The sequence below is a fragment of the Cyprinus carpio genome, chromosome A3 (genome assembly GCF_018340385.1).
Source record: "Cyprinus carpio isolate SPL01 chromosome A3, ASM1834038v1, whole genome shotgun sequence".
Taxonomy (NCBI): Eukaryota; Metazoa; Chordata; class Actinopteri; order Cypriniformes; family Cyprinidae; genus Cyprinus; species Cyprinus carpio.
This window is the reverse complement of record NC_056574.1, coordinates 2,613,844-2,632,591: the sequence shown is the minus strand read 5'-3', so window position 1 is coordinate 2,632,591 and position 18,748 is coordinate 2,613,844. Positions and strand designations below refer to the sequence as shown.

Below are 18,748 nucleotides of genomic sequence, written 5' to 3'. Positions count from 1 at the left end.
ATAATATAATGTGCAGTGTTTTAGTCATTTTAAATGCTTCTACTGTAATGGTCATAATGGGTATAAAGGCTTTTTCGCTTCTTTTTGGACCAGAAGAAGTGTCTTGGATTCCTTTCTTGTAACAATTGCTTCAAACTGAATCAAAGAGCACTTTCTGGGATTACTTCAGGTCCTTTCAGCAAGCAGCTCTTCAAGATGTCTCTCTGTATTTCTTTATACTTGAGTCCAAGTTCAAAATAAAACTCTCTGAACCGTTCTGTTGTGAACGTACAGAGCTGTATGAACCACTGCGAGCTGGAAACTAAACAGGAATATTTGTCTGAACTCAACTAGTTTTGTGAGAGAACGCTAATATCTTTGTGAGGGGATGCAATAGTTTTGAAAGCGAATGCAAATATATTTACGAGAGAATGTAAAAGATATGAGCGTGCAAAAGTTATTTCTCAGGGAAAACATAAAAGTTATTACAAAAAATTGTGCAGTAACTGCATCCTTTAATAACAGGCACATCTCTATTATACACAGAGCTGCAGGATTCTGGATAAATCGAGAATCACAATTTTTTGTCTCAAACAGAAATCACGATTCTCCCACGATTCTGAACTAAATAATGTGTGGCAAAATAATGTGTGGCAAAATATTATTACTGCAGTCTATTTAAAAGTGTTTAATTAATTTGAATGAATTATTAAACATTTTAATATACACTACTAGTCAAAAGATTTTGAACAGTAAGTCTCTTCTGCTCACCAAGCCTGGATTTATTTTATACAAAATACAGCTAAAACAGTAATACTGTGAAACATTTTTACAATTTAAAATAACTGCTTTCTATTTGAATATATTGTAAACTGTAATTTATTTCTGTGATGCGCAGCTGTATTTTCAGCATCATTACTCCAGTCTTCAGTGTCACATGATCTTCAGAAATCATTCTAATATGATGATTCACTGCTCAAGAAACATTTTATTATTATTATTATTATTATTATTATCAATATTTAAAACACTTGACTAAATTTTTATCAGGATTCTTTGATGAATAGAAAGATCAGCATTCATCTGAAATAAAAAGTTTTTGTAACATTATACACTCTACCATTCAAAAGCTTAGAGTCAGAGACCACTAAAATTCTAATGATTCAAAAACTATTGACTGGTAGTGTATATGTATTTAAAATATATTTATTACACCAATTTAATATTCAAATAATTAACGAGTTGTTTGAATCAATGAATTAACGACTCACTCATAAACCTACTGGATGAATCAGCGTTTTTGAACGATTCTATTGAATAAATGATTCATTCAATTATACTTTTTTTAAAATTCACTTTTCGCCACCAAAACAATGATGAAAACAATGCCATCAACCAAATATTATTTGAAGCACAGTTACTTTAAAATGCAGATTTGCTCCATTTGGTCGCGCTACTATAGACATCAATGTTTATATCTGAACTATAAACTTTCATTCCAGTATTTCTGTGACAATGTGAATGACTGTAAGACTGTGTTGAAAAGACTGTTTGTGAAGCTGTTTCTTAACCAAACATGGTAAGAGCTCTGTCTGTGTCAGCGGTGGTGCGAACACAGATTTGAATGATCAGGTAAGACTTTGTCAAAGTTTAATAGAGATGGGAGAGTCGTTGTCATTTAGAAATGAGATCACATGGGTGCCAGAATCGAGATCGTGATCTTTTAACGATTAATCGTGCAGCTCTAAAACACACCTGAACAGCGTGGTGCTCGTCAGGACTGACTGAATATTACCTGAATTAAATGACAGAGAATGTAAGTATAATTAATCATATTGATCTACTGCCACACATCCTCATGACTAGTGTTAACTGTTAGCTGTTATTTTCAGCTTCATCATCTAGCACATGTACTTAGGTATCACCTGATGGCTGAATCTACAAAGATGCCCTATAAATACCCTCATAATTTTTGCTTGTACATCTACAGATATGATGAGTATTCACTCTGACGGCCAGCTGTTTCTCACTCTGCACAAAAACTGCTCTTACATTTAGCCAGTGACACAAAAAAGAGATCAGATGTAGTGAATGATCAGAATGCATCACTCTGTAGCTAACACTGAAACAAACAGAGCCCCTAAAGACACTCATAAAAAAAAGAAAAAACATACCAACAAACACACAAATCATATTTCACAATAACTGCAAAAACTGAAGGAAACTCTCACCTCAGCTGTGAGATGTGTTGCAGACACTGAAGGAAACTCTTCACGTCACTCTCTTCCTCTGAACATCCTCTCAGCTCGACTGTTCTCTTCTCTGTCTGGAGCTTCAGCACTTCCAGGAGGACCGAGCTCTTTCTCTCTGAGAGATCTATGATCCAGACATCAGGTGACTGGAAAACTGACTGTAATGCTGGAAGAAAACTCCTGCCTGTTTGAGTCTCATAGTTCTTCACATGTGAGTACAGATCCAGCAGGAAATCACGCTGAACACCAGCATCATCATCATCAAGCTCTTCATCAAAAGGGAAGGTTTTGTAGCTGCACACAGATGACAGCAGAGTCAAGAATCTTGTTTCTTCATCAGTTTCTACAGCAGCAACACAGAGCTTCAGCAGGAATCTGACTGCAGACATCCTTTCTTCTTCTTCATCAATGTCCCAGAACCTGATAATACACAATCAAGAACCAAACACTTCATTCATTTGAGTCAGTTTCATTTAATATTCTACTGTACATAATTCAACAAAAAGAGATGTAATTTGATCATGTTTTAGCTGAAATGCAGTGCTATATGGGATGTCATTTGTGCAAATCTGTGGGTATGAAGGAGGAGGAGGAGGAGGAAGATGGTCAATTTCTTGGAGGTACCCAGTAGAGCTGTGTTTGATACAACTCTGTAACTACCACTGAAACAAACAGAGCCCCTAAACTAAAGACACTCATTAGGGCCTTTCGCACCGCAGGAACCTTTTCATAGTACCAGAACTAATTGTGGAACTACCTGGGTGATTCTCACGAAATCTTAGTTTCAAAGATTTAATATATGACATTTTAAAAAAGTGCCAGTGACCATAAATTCAAAAAAGTTTTACTGACAATTTAACACCTTTTTGAATATATTTTCCAACACATGTCCTTAAAAATCTCATTACCGCTACACTCTGAAAAGGTCAGTGCCATAGGGAAAACTAATACATTTTCACATTTTAAAAAATGGGTTATTAACAGTCATGCACAGTTACTTGAAACTTTGAAATAAAATATATTTTATAATAACATTTTTATTTGATTTTCAGTGATTTCTCTCATTACCGCAACACCTTCTGCAATTTGCAGCCTAATATTTTTTATTATTTTATTAAAAACTGACATATTTTCAAAATGATGTGGCAAACCTGAAAGAACATAATGTATAGATTCTACACATACATTTAAAAGCAAACTACTATTTTTCAATGTATTAAATAAATATTAAAAGAACACATGTTGCGATAATGATACATAGCTTACAGAAATTAGGTTCATGATTTCGGTAATGATAATAGGCATATTAAGAATGAGGTATAGTCAAACAAATAATGTTTAATGTAGAAAATAAATAACATAATATTCGCATAAATTATTTTGCAGTGCTTCAAAACTAAACAACATACAGGGTAAAAACACCAGGGGCCATTTTCACAAAATATTTTAAGACTAAATGTAGCTCCTAACTCCTCATTTTTAGGACTCCTAAATTTTTGTTCTTAAGAGTATTTCACAAAGTGTTTTTATGTAAAAAATCAGCTCTTAAATCTGTGAAAAGTTAGTGGTAGTCAAGAGGACTCCTAAATCACAAAGACCAAATCATAAACAAACCAAAAATGTTTCCACAGCAATCCAGTTTGGATTTCTTTTACCTTTGTACTAAGTCTTACTGTCATATCATCCATAATAATTCTAATATGTTAATTAAAAGGCTGCTTATACTGTACATATAACAATTATTTATAAGATGTAGAGATGTTGAGGCTGATAATTAGCTGAACATATGCTTGTTTAATTAGTGACACTTAGCAGCCTAAATTTAAAAAAACTTTATTTGAATATTGCAACATTTTTATTTTGAAATCTTTATTTGATTATGGCAACATGATACCTCATTCTACAATTTTCTATTATAAAATGACAGAGACCCATCCCCTCTCAGCCAATCACTGTGGGTGTAGTTAGTAAGCATGCTGACATCATCCATACCAACAAGGTCATCCTCACCCTTTCTCTTTGCTTAAGATTTCTCCCCATTCCTTAGTAAAATTCTGTCTCAGCTGCTTTATGAATAGGTTTTATGAGAAAACTTGTACCTAAGAACTTTTACTTCTGTTAAGTGGTAAGATAAAATGTTTTGTGAATACAGAATATTATAAGTTTTTATAAACCTGTTGTGAGCAAAGAAGCAGCTTTAAGGGCACCCTGTGGTTTTCCACAAAAAATATCTTTTTCTTATGGGTTTGTAACAACTTGAGTAATTAAATGACAGAATTTTCATTTTTTGGTGAACTATCCATTTAAATATAATGATGTGCACGGGCTTCTGTGAGGGTTAGGGATCAGGTTAAGACATAGAAAATATGAACCTGACATAAAACAGTGGAAGTGTCACGATCGTCAGCTGGAGTGCCCATGAACTCCAGTAGAGGGCACTCCACTCAGGACTCTTGCATTTGGTGTCCATTTCCATTTCCAACTCCATTTCCCATAATCCCGTGCTTAGGGCTAATCACCACCAGGTGTTCCCCACTACCACTCCCCTATATATACTGTGTTTGGACTCTCAATGATGGCGAAGTCTTGTTTAGCCCCGTCTAACATTTCAGAGCGGTTTTCCTAGTCTTTGTTCCTTCCGTGTCTGATATTGGATTGTGTATACCGCCTGTGATTCTCTGCCGCCTGCCCTGACCTCTGCCTGGTACTGTTACTGATTCTGGATATCCCTTTACACACTTGACACTGTTGTTAGATTACTGCCTGTTTGACCATTCTATAATAAACTACTGCAAATGGATCCGAACGTCTCTGACTCCACGTTACAGGAAGCCTATGAGTGATCTCACTAATACAGTGAAACAAACCTGTGTATGTGAACTACCTGTAGTTTTACCTGCTTTGTGAGGACAAAATGTCGGCATAATGTAGTATGTATTCATGTTTCTCTCCCCTTAAATCAAATGGCTAAACAAACATACAGTGATGATTAAAAATGTAGAAGGTTAGGGGTGGGGTTAGGGTGTAGAAAATATTGTAGCTCAGTATAAAAATCATTATACCTATAGAAAGTCCTCGATAGATGTACCAACATTTGTGTAAGCTTCCCAACACTGTAGACTATTTTTGATAACTACTCTTGCTGTACCCTCTAACCCATAATGTCTCTCTCCTTCCTGGGAGCTGTCGGGTTGGTATAAACGTTTTCTCTGAAACTGGTCACCCTAGCCTTTGCTTAAGATTCTTTTTTTTTTGTTATTAAATAATATTTAATTTAAAAACTCATTATGTAAATTTAAAAATAGTCTGTATGATAAAATTCTCATTACCAAAAAAGAAGTTCTCTCTACTGCAATTGGCTTTAAATTGTTGTGGTAAGTGAGAATGGTGTTGTGGAGGATAAGGTGTCTTAGCATGTTTTGATAACAACAGAGAAGCCATGATGATTTAGCACATTTTTCATAGAACATTTTTTATCTAATATTTTTCTAAATGTGGAAAACTAGCCATTTCGGTAAAGATAAGCAATTTGTCATGTACACTTTCTGACAAGAGAATTTTTTACTTTTAACTGGGACAATATGAAGAGATCTGCCTACCTGGTTGCTATTTTGAAGGTTCTGCCACATGCGTGTTGCTTAATTTAAAATCAAGATTCATCAAAAAATAAAAAAAATTGTGTGTAAATGGCCCTCAAAAATTGTTGCGGAAGATGAGAACATCAGTCATGGACACTTAATTTTTCCACTATTGTATCATTATTATTATACATGAATATTCAGTCTGTCATTTTTCTGTCATGTGAAAACATACAGAAGAATATCAATTTACTTTTTTCAGAATATTTTAATTCTAATTTGTTTAAATTACAACATAAATTCACAGCTGGACGCATTGCGGTAATGAGAATTTCAGTAAAAAATGCAATAAAATGCAAAAATAATTAATTCCTATGTTGAAATTACTCTTTGTGCAAGGTAGAGAACAGTATTGTCTTTATTATTATGTTTTTATATATTACTAAATTGCATGTTTAATACTTAAAATAATTAGTGCCATGGCATTTCAACAGTTTCGTGAGAATGACCCACTTTTTGGGCGTTTTCGCACCGCAGGAACTGGGTATGATTTTAGTACCGGACTGCCTTTTTCGAGAACCAAAATTAGCTCCTACTCCAGAGCAGGGTCTAACCAGCACAACTGGTACTACACGTGACGTAAGTAGACATTGATTGGCCAGATGTGTTCGAAAACGCCCTCACCCACCATGATTTAAAACGCAGTGTAACATACTGTAAACATTGCAAATATGACAAAGTGCAGGCACTTGTAGCAAATGTAGCACTGCCAGTTGATGTTGGAGATTCTTAGTCCTTCTTTCTGTTCTTTCAATCGATTTACATATACGTCAACATTCAATGTCCATTATTGTGAAACCCGCGAGACACAACAAAAACACAGCTCCGATCACAGCGTCCTCTATCCTCCTGTTGTTAGCGTTGTTCTTCTTTGCTTTCGTTGTTGAATGTCGCGCACAAATGATGTCGCTGTCGACCGGCTTACATCAAGTCCTAGTACACACTCTCGGTGCGAATGCAACCCTTTAAATTGTACTGGGAAAAAGTTCGTGCAAAATTGTCCCAGTACTTTAGTACTGTACATTTAGTTCTGGAACTAAAATGGTGCGAAAGGCCCTATTAAGACTAGGGATGGGTATCATTTGTTTTTTTCTGATACCGGTGCCAAAACAACATGGACACTTGCATTACTACAAAGATTTGATGGATTTGTATTATTAGAGCGAATTCTGACTTGAGTTCACATGCATTTTCTCAGTCAGGAAATTATTTTTCACATGCAGTGCCGGTGATGATGCTTCTTGCGTCTGTTCCAGAGAAGACAAATATTTCAATCGATCTCTCAGGCATGGCACTGAAATCTGTGTTCTGATTCGGTTCTAGTACATACTGGTTACATAGGTACCGGTGCCATATTTGTACTGGGTTTCGGTACCCAACCCTAATTAAGACCAAAAACATGTCCCAGCTTATGCAGAAATCATATTTCACAATAACTGTAAGATGCCAGAGATGTTCTCACCTAAGCTGTGAGATGTGTTGCAGACACTGAAGGAAACTCTTCATGTCACTCTCTTCCTCTGAACATCCTCTCAGCTCGACTGTTCTCTTCTCTGTCTGGAGCTTCAGCACTTCCAGGAGGACCGAGCTCTTTCTCTCTGAGAGATCTATGATCCAGACATCAGGTGACTGGAAAACTGACTGTAATGCTGGAAGATAACTCCTGCCTGTTTGAGTCTCATAGTTCTTCACATGTGAGTACAGATCCAGCAGACCATTTAATTTTTCTGGGTTGTATCTTCCTCTCACCTCAAAAAGTTTGCAGTCACATTGATTTAATGATTTATGGAAGAATTCTACATAGAATATGATTTGCTTCAGCGGTTCTTTACAAGTCTTTAACCTGCAACAAAGAGAATTTCCATTAGGTTTAGAACAAATAACCTTGCAAAATGCTAACTTATTTCTACATACAGCATACTAGTTACTAAGCTAAGTGCAGCAGAGACTCATAAAGCACCCCTTGTAACCATAACTCACTGACCTGCTTACATTCACTCAGTACAAGAAGAGAGAGACAGACTGACCACTGAACACACACAGGAGAAGATAGGAGCTTGTTTGAGATGAGCTGAGACCAGTTACAGCCAGATACATGCATGCACTTCACAGACACATTTTTGGGACACCTTAGACTTACATTACATCTTGTAAGAAGGGCATAATAAATCACAACAGCTTCTAGTACCTGATGTTTGGTGAGCAGCTGAGCATCATGTTCATTCCTACATCGGCTATGGTACAGTCCTCCAGATTCAGATAAACCTCTTTATCTCTGGACTGACCGATCACGTAAGACAGAGCACAACACTGATGAGGATCAAGATCCACTTCTGGTTCAAGCTGATGGTTCATCTTCTCCAGGAACATTAAGCAGGCTTTAGGAGACTGGAGCTCATACAAGCACTGACACACATAGAGAAGATCAAACTCTTCACTCTCACTCTGAGCTTGAAGAAATGTGTCCAAAAGCTTCTCAATCAACCAACCAGATGTTTTCTTTATCTGATCCTCTGGGAAGAGACACTTGAGGAGTCTGGTGTTGTGTTCACTCAGAAGTCCACATAAGAAAGGAAGAACATATCTCATGTGTTTATGCTCCTCTTTCTGACAGAGCAGTAAGACTTTCTCAATTTCATCTGGATGTCCAAGAAGCCACAAAGCGGAGAAGAATTCCTGCATTGTGTTGTGGAGAAACGCACAGTATGTAGTTGCAGATGTTGGTGAGTCTGTTGTTGTGATCATTTTCAGAAAAGCATGACAAATGTCCGTGTCATCACTGCTAAAATCTGGAAGGTTCAGGCACTTCTGCATAGTGCCATTGAAAGCATTTTTTATCAAGGGATGGATCTGATCCTTCTTCTCTTTCAGGTACATGTCTATTTGCTTATTTTGTTTATTCCCATGTTTCTTCACAGCAAGACGGAAAATGTGGATGTAGATTTCAGTGACTGTGTGTGGATGGTTGTATACAGTGTAATTTTTAAACTTAATCAAGTCTACAATCATGAATGCATACAACGGAACATGACTAAGACTGAAGAGCCCTTGATTCTTCAAAATAACTTCTAGAAGAACAGGATCATGACCCAACATCTTCTGATAGTAAGTGTTGATAGACTCTGCACTGAATCCTTGTACATACACTGTCCGTGTCGGCCAGTTAGACAAAAGTGGATCATCTTCCTCCTCTGATCTGCATGTGATCACAATCTTGGCATCTGGCAGGAGCTCGTGCTTCATGATCTTCCACAAGATGGATTTTTTTCCCAAATCCATCACACAGTCAAACACAATGACAACATTCTCAGAGTTTTCCTCAATATCTTGAAACACTTCTTTTTTGTCTTTTTCCATTGGTTTTATATACACATCAAACAAAAGAGATTCCAAGCTGGCAACACTATTGTGAGCCAAAACGCTTTCATCAAAGTAAAACATGTAGTCTATCTCTCTGCCATCCTTCTCTGCCCAAAGACGCAGCATTTCCTGGACAACTGTAGTCTTTCCTACTCCAGGTTTGCCGATGATGAGGATGCTCTTGTCCTTCCATCTCAGGAGGTCCTCAGGTGATAACGCTTGTCCATCGGTAGGAATGTAAGCTCTCAGTTTTTTGGGCCGTAGCTTTTTGCATTTTTTGTTTTTCAAATATATTTTGCATTGAGGAGTTTTCACCGCAGAGCCGGTCTCTAAAACAAGAGGTATAAAACTGAAGTTTCCTTGTACCTTGTCATCCAGATATTTACAGAAACTTTCTCTTTGGTCCTTCAATAAACTTTCTGCTTTCTTTTTGAGCTGTGTCTGGTAGTTTTTACAGGGCTTTGTACCTAAAATTAACAAAAAAAACATCAAAAATTGTACTGGAAAAGGTTTTTTTTTTTTTTTTTTTTTTACTTAACCAAAATGTTCTTTTTCTACCCACCAAATAAACAGCTGGGCTCTGGGTCTTCATCTCTGAAGGGAAAACAGCTGATCCAGGGGTGTAAACCAGGATCTAACGTCCTCCTCCTAATGTGATCCAGAATCTTGAGTAATTCATAACTGGCCTCATCACCTTTGTTAATAACCCAGTCCAGTATACATCTGGCTTTATCAAACTCTGTCTTCTCGGCTTTGAGAGCATCGACCTCATAGTCATTGAAAACCTTCTTCTGATAAAGATTCTCAATGATCAGAGGAAGGTTTTTCATACGAGTCACTAGGTCTCTCCTGGTGTTGCTGAGGTACTTTGTAGCAGATTGCTGTGCACACGCCATACTGCAGGCATTTCAAACCTGGGGTAACAAACAGACATTAATGATATTTATTATCTAGCTTTAGTTCACATTTAATATTTTTAGACTATTTCCAGATGTGAACAAAAGACTTGTAAAATCACTAGACTAAATCCATCATACAGAGGTACGTACACAAAATAAACATTATCAATATAAATAAAGCTGCATATATTCTGCCCTGGTGGGGGGGGGGTATAATGGGATAGCCTTTTATTGGAGGCTTGTTAAAACCACTCAATGGAATATGTCCCAAAACACACAGGAAACCATTTTCTTAATGGTTTTAAAAGTTGATGGTTTGATGATGTTTATAATGGTATTAGTAGTATATAGCCATGCCACTAGGAGGCGCTGTTGTACCTATGATAGTAGGCAGGATTCCCTTTAAATAGGCACTTCCGATCAGTAGACCAGCTCCATTTTTAACTGTTTGGCATGCAGGTAGCTGTCTGTCGCTGGAAGAAGAATCTCTGGTAGGTCTTTTTAAGAATGTTGTTATTTTTGAATAGAATGTTAGCGTTTCATTTGTATGATTAGATCTGTGAGGTGGGGCTGTATGATTAATCAAAATTAAATCACAAAGGCAATAAATCACGATTAGGCAGAAGCTGTGATTGTCATGCATATCTTTCAGGGAAGCACGGTTCTGCGATCAGCAGTAAATCTCCATCTGAAGCCCAGAGAAACTCCAAATACACCTCGCAGAAGAAACCCAGGAAATCCCTAGCAGTAGCTGGAAAACAGAAGATTTAACTTCTTTCATTGATTCAGTGTGACTAATAAACACACGACTACGACAATTTATGGTTTATCTCAGTTCATCTTATTACAATGTTTATTATAATAAAGTATATAATAATGCAATGCTAATCAACATAATCTTTATCACTGCTTAGAATACTATGAAATATGTTGCGTGCCTTATTCTGTGTAAGAAACATCTCACAGAAGGATTTATTTCAAACACTAGACTGATGTTAAGTGAGTTTGGAGTAAAAACACATTATTAAATTTGGTATTTTCACCTGTTTTCAGATGGAGCAGCATAATTAAAGATGATATTATCGCGTGATTATGAAATGGAAGAAATCGTTCTGTGATTATGAAAGCTGTTTGCGTAACTTGTCAGTGAACTCAGGCTCTGTGTAATAAATGATGCTCCATCTGAAAGCACATGATGGAGATTTACTACTAATCACAGAACCGGCTTCACTGACGAGATGCACATGACATTCACATTGAGTGATTGTCTGTGAGGTGTGAGGTGTGAGGTATTTAAATTAATGCTGGCCTACACATCGCTGGTCAACAGCCAGTGACTTATGATCATGTAAACTGAATGCGATGATGTCAGCGGTGTGTAATCATGCAATTGTTCTTTAGTTGACTTTCAGATGTGTTCATGCTGGTTATTCTGAACTGAAGAACTGGTGGATACTGAATGATCGACACTGCATGTTGCACGTGAGTGTTGACGACTGACTGACTGTTAAAGTTAATTATTTTATTGTGTGAAATGATTTGTAGCACTTTCTTTCATAGAGAAGTAATTAATTCTGTGATTGCTCTTAGTGGACTGCAGATAGCTGGTTATCTTGAGCTGAACGAACAGCACAGCATACTGCTCGTGAGTTTGACGATCAGTGGTAGCTCGTTTTATTGTGTACAATTATTAATAGTATACCTTTGTACACACTAAGCCTTTTATACAAGAGTGTTAAAAGAGTCTTCCCTTCTTTAGGAAGTATATGGTGATGATCGTAGACCTTTAATGGTGTGTGATCAGCTAAAATCTTCAAAGGTATTTAGTTTCATTTTTATTGTGAGACTAGGAGAGCTAGCATTTCAATATTGATGATTGTAATACATTTATGGAAAGTGGTTTGTTTGTTTGTTCATTTTATATTTGTGTAATTAAAGGAGTTGTCCTGATTGAGAATGTGGGATCATATAACATGGGATGATAAATTGTGTTTTGTTGTTTAATGTTGTTTTCTCTTTTTAGAGTTGTTTCTGTCCAGCTCAAATGATCACTGCTTTCCCTCCCTTTGTGTGTGTGCGGGTGTGTGTGTGTGTGTGTGTGTGTGTATCTCGTCTATTTTGTTTCTTTTCTCTTTTGTTGTTGTTGGCCCATGACTATTGTTTATTGTTTGGTCTGTTTATTTTAGAGGAAGCATATTGAGATTCATTCACGTGTGTTAAGTGGTTTGGTGTATTTCATGCTTCGGGGTTCTGTGTATGAAAATTGATGTTTGTTATTTGGGTTTATTGTATTAATCTCTTTGTTTTGGTGTTAATTTTATGCATATGTGCTTATTTATCATAATATTCGCAAGAACAGTTTACAGTTTATATTATTATTAGTATTATTATTTAATTGTATCAACTCAGATTTCAAACTCACACTCTCACCTCAGTGTAATGGGGTGACCCTTTTATGGTTGTCTTTCTGTGTGGGTGGATGGAGCTGGGCGGAAGTTAAGCTTATGGCCCCTTTAAAAACGCAGAGATTTCCTCTTACTTCCGTTTTTCCTCCGGCATGGTATGCAGGCTGCATTCTTTTGTGTCGCAAGAGCAATCTATTATGCATTAAGCACTGATCGCGTATTAAGTGTTGTAGACCTGCATAAGTTGGAATTCCCTTTTTCTTTAACTTTTGCCGTGGGCCTGTAGATGTTCAACTGCATTAACATATTTTGAGTGTAATCAAGGCAGTGTTGGTGGTTTGTTCACCGTTCTTACTGAGGGCCAGTCAATTGTGCTTCAGGTAAGCTTTTATGTGGTATTTAAGTTTTCTAACCGGAGATGTAATTTTAGATAGTGTTTGTATGGTTAATGATTAAATCGACTAATTATTTCATAGAAATCTGCCCGCTGTTGTTTTGCTTCTGCGCCGCCTCTCTACTGCGACCTGTGGTGCTGTGCTGTGGAGACTGGAGAGGGTGCGCGCTCAAGTTCCACGGACTATCGTGATTTAAAAGCGCACGGTTTAGCAAACAAGTTTTATGTTATTAGATTGTGTTGAGGCGGGCGCGTGTTTGAGTGAGCTCGGTGTGAACGCGCGTTTGTGGTGGTGTTTGTGTGTGTGTGTGTGTATTGAGATGATTGGGTATTGAATTATTTCTTTGTTATATTAGTTGATGCAATTGTATTTTCTTTAATTTGATATTTCTTTTTTTGTGGCTTGGTAATTGTCTTTTTGATTACGGTGGGCTCTTACACTCTAAAAATGGCTGGGTTAAAAGTAACCCAATTGGCAACCCAGCGCTGGGTAAATATAGGGCTTGGGCGCCGCGTTGCATTCTGGGACGTGGCGGCCATGTTGATGGCGTCGTGAATGTAAACATACAGCAAGTCGAACGAGAAGAAACAGAGTTGGGAGAAAGAAAAAAATATGTTAAAATCGCGAAAAGGTTGTGGGATTTACAGGGATACGCTAAGTAGGGATGCCAGGGATCGGTATGTGGACAAAATCGGCACTATTAACGGTTTGGATCAATATGAAAATCCCAACAAAGAGTGGAGCACCGACGACGACGAGTTGCTGCCGCACTTTTGCATTACAGATATCTTCGGCTACCTTGTTTGTTTTGTGAGCGCCTACACTTCAGAACAGTTCCGAAGCTACAAGTCATTGGAGTCTCATGTGCAGTTCACAAATGGATGGGTTAAGGAGCTGCAGATCATAAAGCCGGCAAACAGTATACAGTAATCCGGACAGAGGTAAACTGCACTCCGCCTAGTTGCTAGTTTAGTAACCGTTAGTGCTAACAACCATTCACATGTACTTTTAACTAACTTATGTGTTTCAAAAGTTTAGTTAGTAGCTGTCAACCCTCCCGTTTTTTTTTTCCGGGGTTCTCATGTATTTGAGCTCTTTTCCCGCTGTCTTCCCGTTGTAGTATTTTCCTGTAAAATATCCCGTTAGCCCTTCCATCGGACCTGTCAGTCTCTGTGCTGTTGTCCTGTTGCTACACAGTTGCCCTTCCAGCAAAACAGATATTTTCAAACCATCGTTTTGCTTAACGTTACTTGAAAGCAACCTTAGCGTGATATTGGCCTTTTAAGATAACAGCGTGGTTGTTGTGAGAGCACGATTTCACACCAATGTAAGCAAAGTCACGTTAGACATAGCTTCACAATCTCGCTTAGTTAATGCAGCAGTTTTGTAGTACGAATTTTTTGCTGTCAGCAGAGGGACAGCAACAGAATGATGAATATAGAAATTTTCCGGTTTTTTGGATGAGTAGCCCAGGAAATTTCCCTTATTTTCAGTGTTTACTTAAGCTATATAAATTAATATTCAGATATTATACCTCACTTGGTCTCCGTGGTCGCGCCTCCAAGCAGGAAAGCAGTGGCAAGTTAATCCATTTTTTTTTTTCAAAGGGCGATTATGTGTTGCGCTATTACACCCCACAATACAGCAACGGTTTACCATGGTTGAAATAGATTTTTAATTAATCAAATTAAGACACACGGCTGAGAGGGAGTACGGCCACGCCAAGTAATAACGTCACGACGCCCAAGCCCTATTGGTGGACATTAATAAATCCACCACGCCAAATCCCAAATCTACAGAACACGTGCTGGGTCAAAGTAACCCAGCATGCTGGTTTACACATTTTAACCCAGCAGGCTGGGTTGTTGAGAAAACCCAAGATATAGTCATTTTTACCATTTGTGTGTTTGCATTTTTGTGGTTCTGGGTTATTCTTGCTGGGTTATACTCATAATTTCCCCTATGCTTAACAAGACAACCATGGATTAATAAATGAAGAATACAGGTTATTTAGACTGTTAAAAAGTTATTTTTAAATGCAATCTGACATTCACAAATGTGTCAAAATTTGTACCAATGACAAACGACATGCAATTTTCTTTTTTTTTTTTCTCAAAAATGCAAAAAATCACAGAAATACAGTTGCAATAAATAAGAAAATTAGTTCTGAATGACCTGTGTCTAGCTGTTTAATTATTATATTTTGACATGTTTAACTACTTAAATACACAGTGAAATGACATTGACAATTAAAATTTAAAAAGACAGAGAATGCAAAATCATTTAAAGATGTCCTAAAATGTATATTAAGTATATAAAGACTCCTAGGTAGATGTACACTGCTTAGGGTAGTAAAGGTATCGTTCACCCAAAAAATGAAATACTTTCATTTATTACTCACCCTCATGTCGTTACAAACCCGTAAGACCTTCGTTTATCTACAGAACACAAGTTAAGATATTTTGATGAAATCTGAGAGCTTTCAGACCAGGGTGAATAATTACTGACAGAATTTTTCATTTTTGGGTGAACTATTGTCAAACACTTAAAGCTTTGAAGCAAAGATCTACAGCTGAGAGCAGTGAACTCTGCTATAGAGCCTGTCTATGGAAGGACAATTTTCAAAAGGAATTGCAAATTATATTTTCAATTGCGTTTTCCACATGTGACAAATTGTGACATAAAACACAGTTGCAAATCTTGCATTACTGTTTGCGTTTTCACGAATGCACAGTGACTGCCAAATTTCAAATGGAAAAGCAAAGTCCATTTGCAACTGTATTTTCCATGTATTATGAGTAATGAGCCTGTTGTAGTGAATGTGACAGACATAATTCACCTTTGTTAAGTGTAGTTCTGTACACTGTGTTCTGCATAACTGTTCAGGGATTGTGGTCCCTTTAAATGTTCGGAATGCGTGATGACGTAAAACGCCGGTCAGCGCCATTGTTTGAGTATTCTGTTTTTGCTTTTAAAATAAACGAGACACGCATTCGTTTGCTCAAAGTGAGAAGTTGTCCCTTGCAAATTACTGAAATTTCCACACTGTTATATTTAAAAATACAGTGTCAAAGCAGCTTTACAGTATTAAATAGGAAAATAGTGTGTAATAATGCAAAAGGACAACACTAAATACTTAATTTTCAGTTAAAGTCAGTTCATCATTGATTCAGTGATTTATCGTACAGCTGTGCATTCAAGTAGACGATATCGCTGGATATTAAGTGTCCCCAACTAAGCAAGCCAGAGGCAACCGGCGGCAAGGAACCAAAAACTCCATCGGTGATAGAATTGAGAAAAAATCTTGGGAGAAATCAGACTCAGTTGGGGGGCAAGTTCTCCTCTGGCCAGACGAAACCAGCGGTTCAATTCCAGGCTGCAGCAGAGTCTGATTGTGCAGTGGACTCATCTGGTTCCCAATGTCTTGTGCCGATGTCCATCTAGGAGACAAGGTCTTTACTGGGGATCTGTCTCTGGGGCTCATCTAATTGCCCTGGTCTCCACTGACATTCAGGGCTGTAGAGGTCATCTCTAGGTGCTGATCCACCATCTGATCTGGATACAGACTGGATCCGGGTGGCTAAGGTGACCTCAGAATAAGAATGAAACAGACTAATGTTAGCTTCGATGCATCATAAGAACATGTACATCGGGTGTTATTAATTACCACGTCTGCTTTTTCACTGTGTCGCACATGTAAAATGCCAAAACTGAAATGGAATCGCAATTACTTTAGCATCTGAATTTCCAATGCCTCACATGGAAACCTGTCAATCTGTCTCAGGGGTGGGATCATACTATGGGGCGTGGCTTGTATTGGGAGGTGACGTCACTCAAAGACAATTGTGCCAAATGCTTTGGACAATGGAGGTAAAGGCACTACTAAAGGCAGCTGCCACTCCGAGAGATGCGTGTTAAAGAACCGACAGTGCAACCCGGGTCTCCCTATATTCTTGGCACCTTACACAATAAATAATCTTTTTAGTCATTTTAACCCCAAATGCAGCTACTATCCCCTGCTAACGGTGGGAGCCACAATGGTACTATTGGTCAATATTCACCATTAACCAAATGCTTTTCACCTGAGGAATACAATATAGGGTAAGATGCAAATAGGCAAATAAGAGTAGAACTGCAAGGTTGTTTTGCTGACGTGCATCAGAGTGCAAACATTGAGAGATTTGGGGTAAAAACTACAAAATATCTCCCAATACAAACATGTCCCATAGTATAGTCCCACCCCTGACACGGAATGACAGGTTTCCGTGTAAGGCATCTGAAATTCAAATCCTTTTCAATTGCGTTTGGTCTATGTCACAATTTATGCGTCCACATGTGGGAAAAATGCAATTAAATATACAATTTGCAATTCCTTTTGAAAATTGTCCAGAATATCCTTACCTGTCCATTTATTATGATCAATGTCTGATAGATCTGCTGGCATTTTCCAAATTGCCATGACAAATGGATGGGGTTTCGTGGACTCTGCTCTGTTAAGGAATTCCAAGTTTGTTCCAACCTTTAAAATAAAGTAAACAAAATACAGATTTTTAATAGCAGTGATTCAGTTCAATAAACTGTGTGAAGTTCATCATGATTAGGAGTTAAATTCACCTATGATTAGGTCTACAGAAGCTGAATATGCTATAGTGATTGGCTGAAAGGTGTGCTTTCAAACTGTGTAATCAATAGGATGTTCCAGTCAGTATAATCACAGTTTAATATTAATATGCTGGCTATATCGAAACACACAATGACAGTCACTGGTACACTGGATAGTCACAAAGAAATTTCTATGACAAGTCACGCAGGTACTGGGTTACTCCACAGCTTTAAAATAGTCCATATATAAAACACTTATAGGTGTACCAAAGTGATTTAGGACAAGTCAAAAAACACGATCTGGAAAAATGGGTAACTCTATATGATGTATTCGCTCATTATAAAATTATGTACATTCTGAACAAAGTTACAAAGTGCAGCTTTAACTATAGCACGAAACAAAGTTATATGCGCGTTTAATTTACGCAAGTGTTAGATGATTATCACAGACAAACAATTATGTATGTAAAATGTATAATAAACATGAACTTACGGTTAGACGTCTCGATAAGTCTGCATTCGACGAGTTTTTCTCTCACAAATGTATCCATGTGCTCTTCTGACAAGAAAAACATTTTGAATTATGACTTACCAAAAACCTTTATTTACGTATGTAAAAAGACTTTATAAACCACACAGGCATCAAAAATCACCTCACTAACGCGGCCTCCGGCACTCGCTGTGCGTGCGCGCACTTTATCGAGGCCCTGAGACGTCGATTCTTTTCCGGGAATCACTTTGTCCGGGAATTGATGAACCGGTTTATTTGAACCGGATCGTCGGTTCTTTTAGACCTGCGGTCCGGCGACATGTACGTAATTTGTATGATTTACATGTCGATATGGACAACTGCAGGCGTTTACATTAGAGCAAAAAGTCGTATTCACTTATTTTGACTCACTTAATTGTTAAATTCGCTTTTCAGTGTCAGAAAATACTCTTTCCTCTATTTTCCCAGATATTCACATAATTCAGCCTTCCGTCACTGTCTGATACTTAATAAAACTGTATTAATCTGTCGTCTCAGATACTTTAACACGATCATGCGAGTAAGTTACACGTAGAATGGCCGTTTGAGGTAAACTGTTCATCATTTAACATAACTAATGTTGGCCTGTAGAAGTTTAACAGAATTGTTTCCGCAAATAAAGTTATAGTTCTGCCAATTTAAAATAATTATTTTTATAAAATATTATAAAATAATGCCAATTTTAAGTT

The 18,748-nt window shown here is 37.4% G+C and overlaps 1 protein-coding gene across 3 annotated transcripts in view; it reads right to left on the bottom strand.

The window, feature by feature from the left end:
• Nucleotides 1–18,748, bottom strand: part of LOC109096520 (nucleotide-binding oligomerization domain-containing protein 2-like) — a 45,556-nt gene that overhangs the window by 24,065 nt on the left and 2,743 nt on the right. For 2 of the 3 annotated variants that reach the window (XM_042733508.1, XM_042733523.1), the window contains exons 2-5: nt 9,792–10,143; nt 8,058–9,696; nt 7,332–7,712; nt 2,211–2,651 (exon numbers count right to left, since the gene is read on the bottom strand). In XM_042733508.1, coding sequence (XP_042589442.1) covers nt 2,211–2,651; nt 7,332–7,712; nt 8,058–9,696; nt 9,792–10,125 — 2,795 coding nt within the window. In that variant the 5' untranslated portion in view covers nt 10,126–10,143. Of the gene's footprint in view, nt 1–2,210; nt 2,652–7,331; nt 7,713–8,057; nt 9,697–9,791; nt 10,144–10,506; nt 10,880–18,748 lie in introns of all 3 variants that reach the window. The other variant, XM_042733515.1, reaches the window with a different exon arrangement.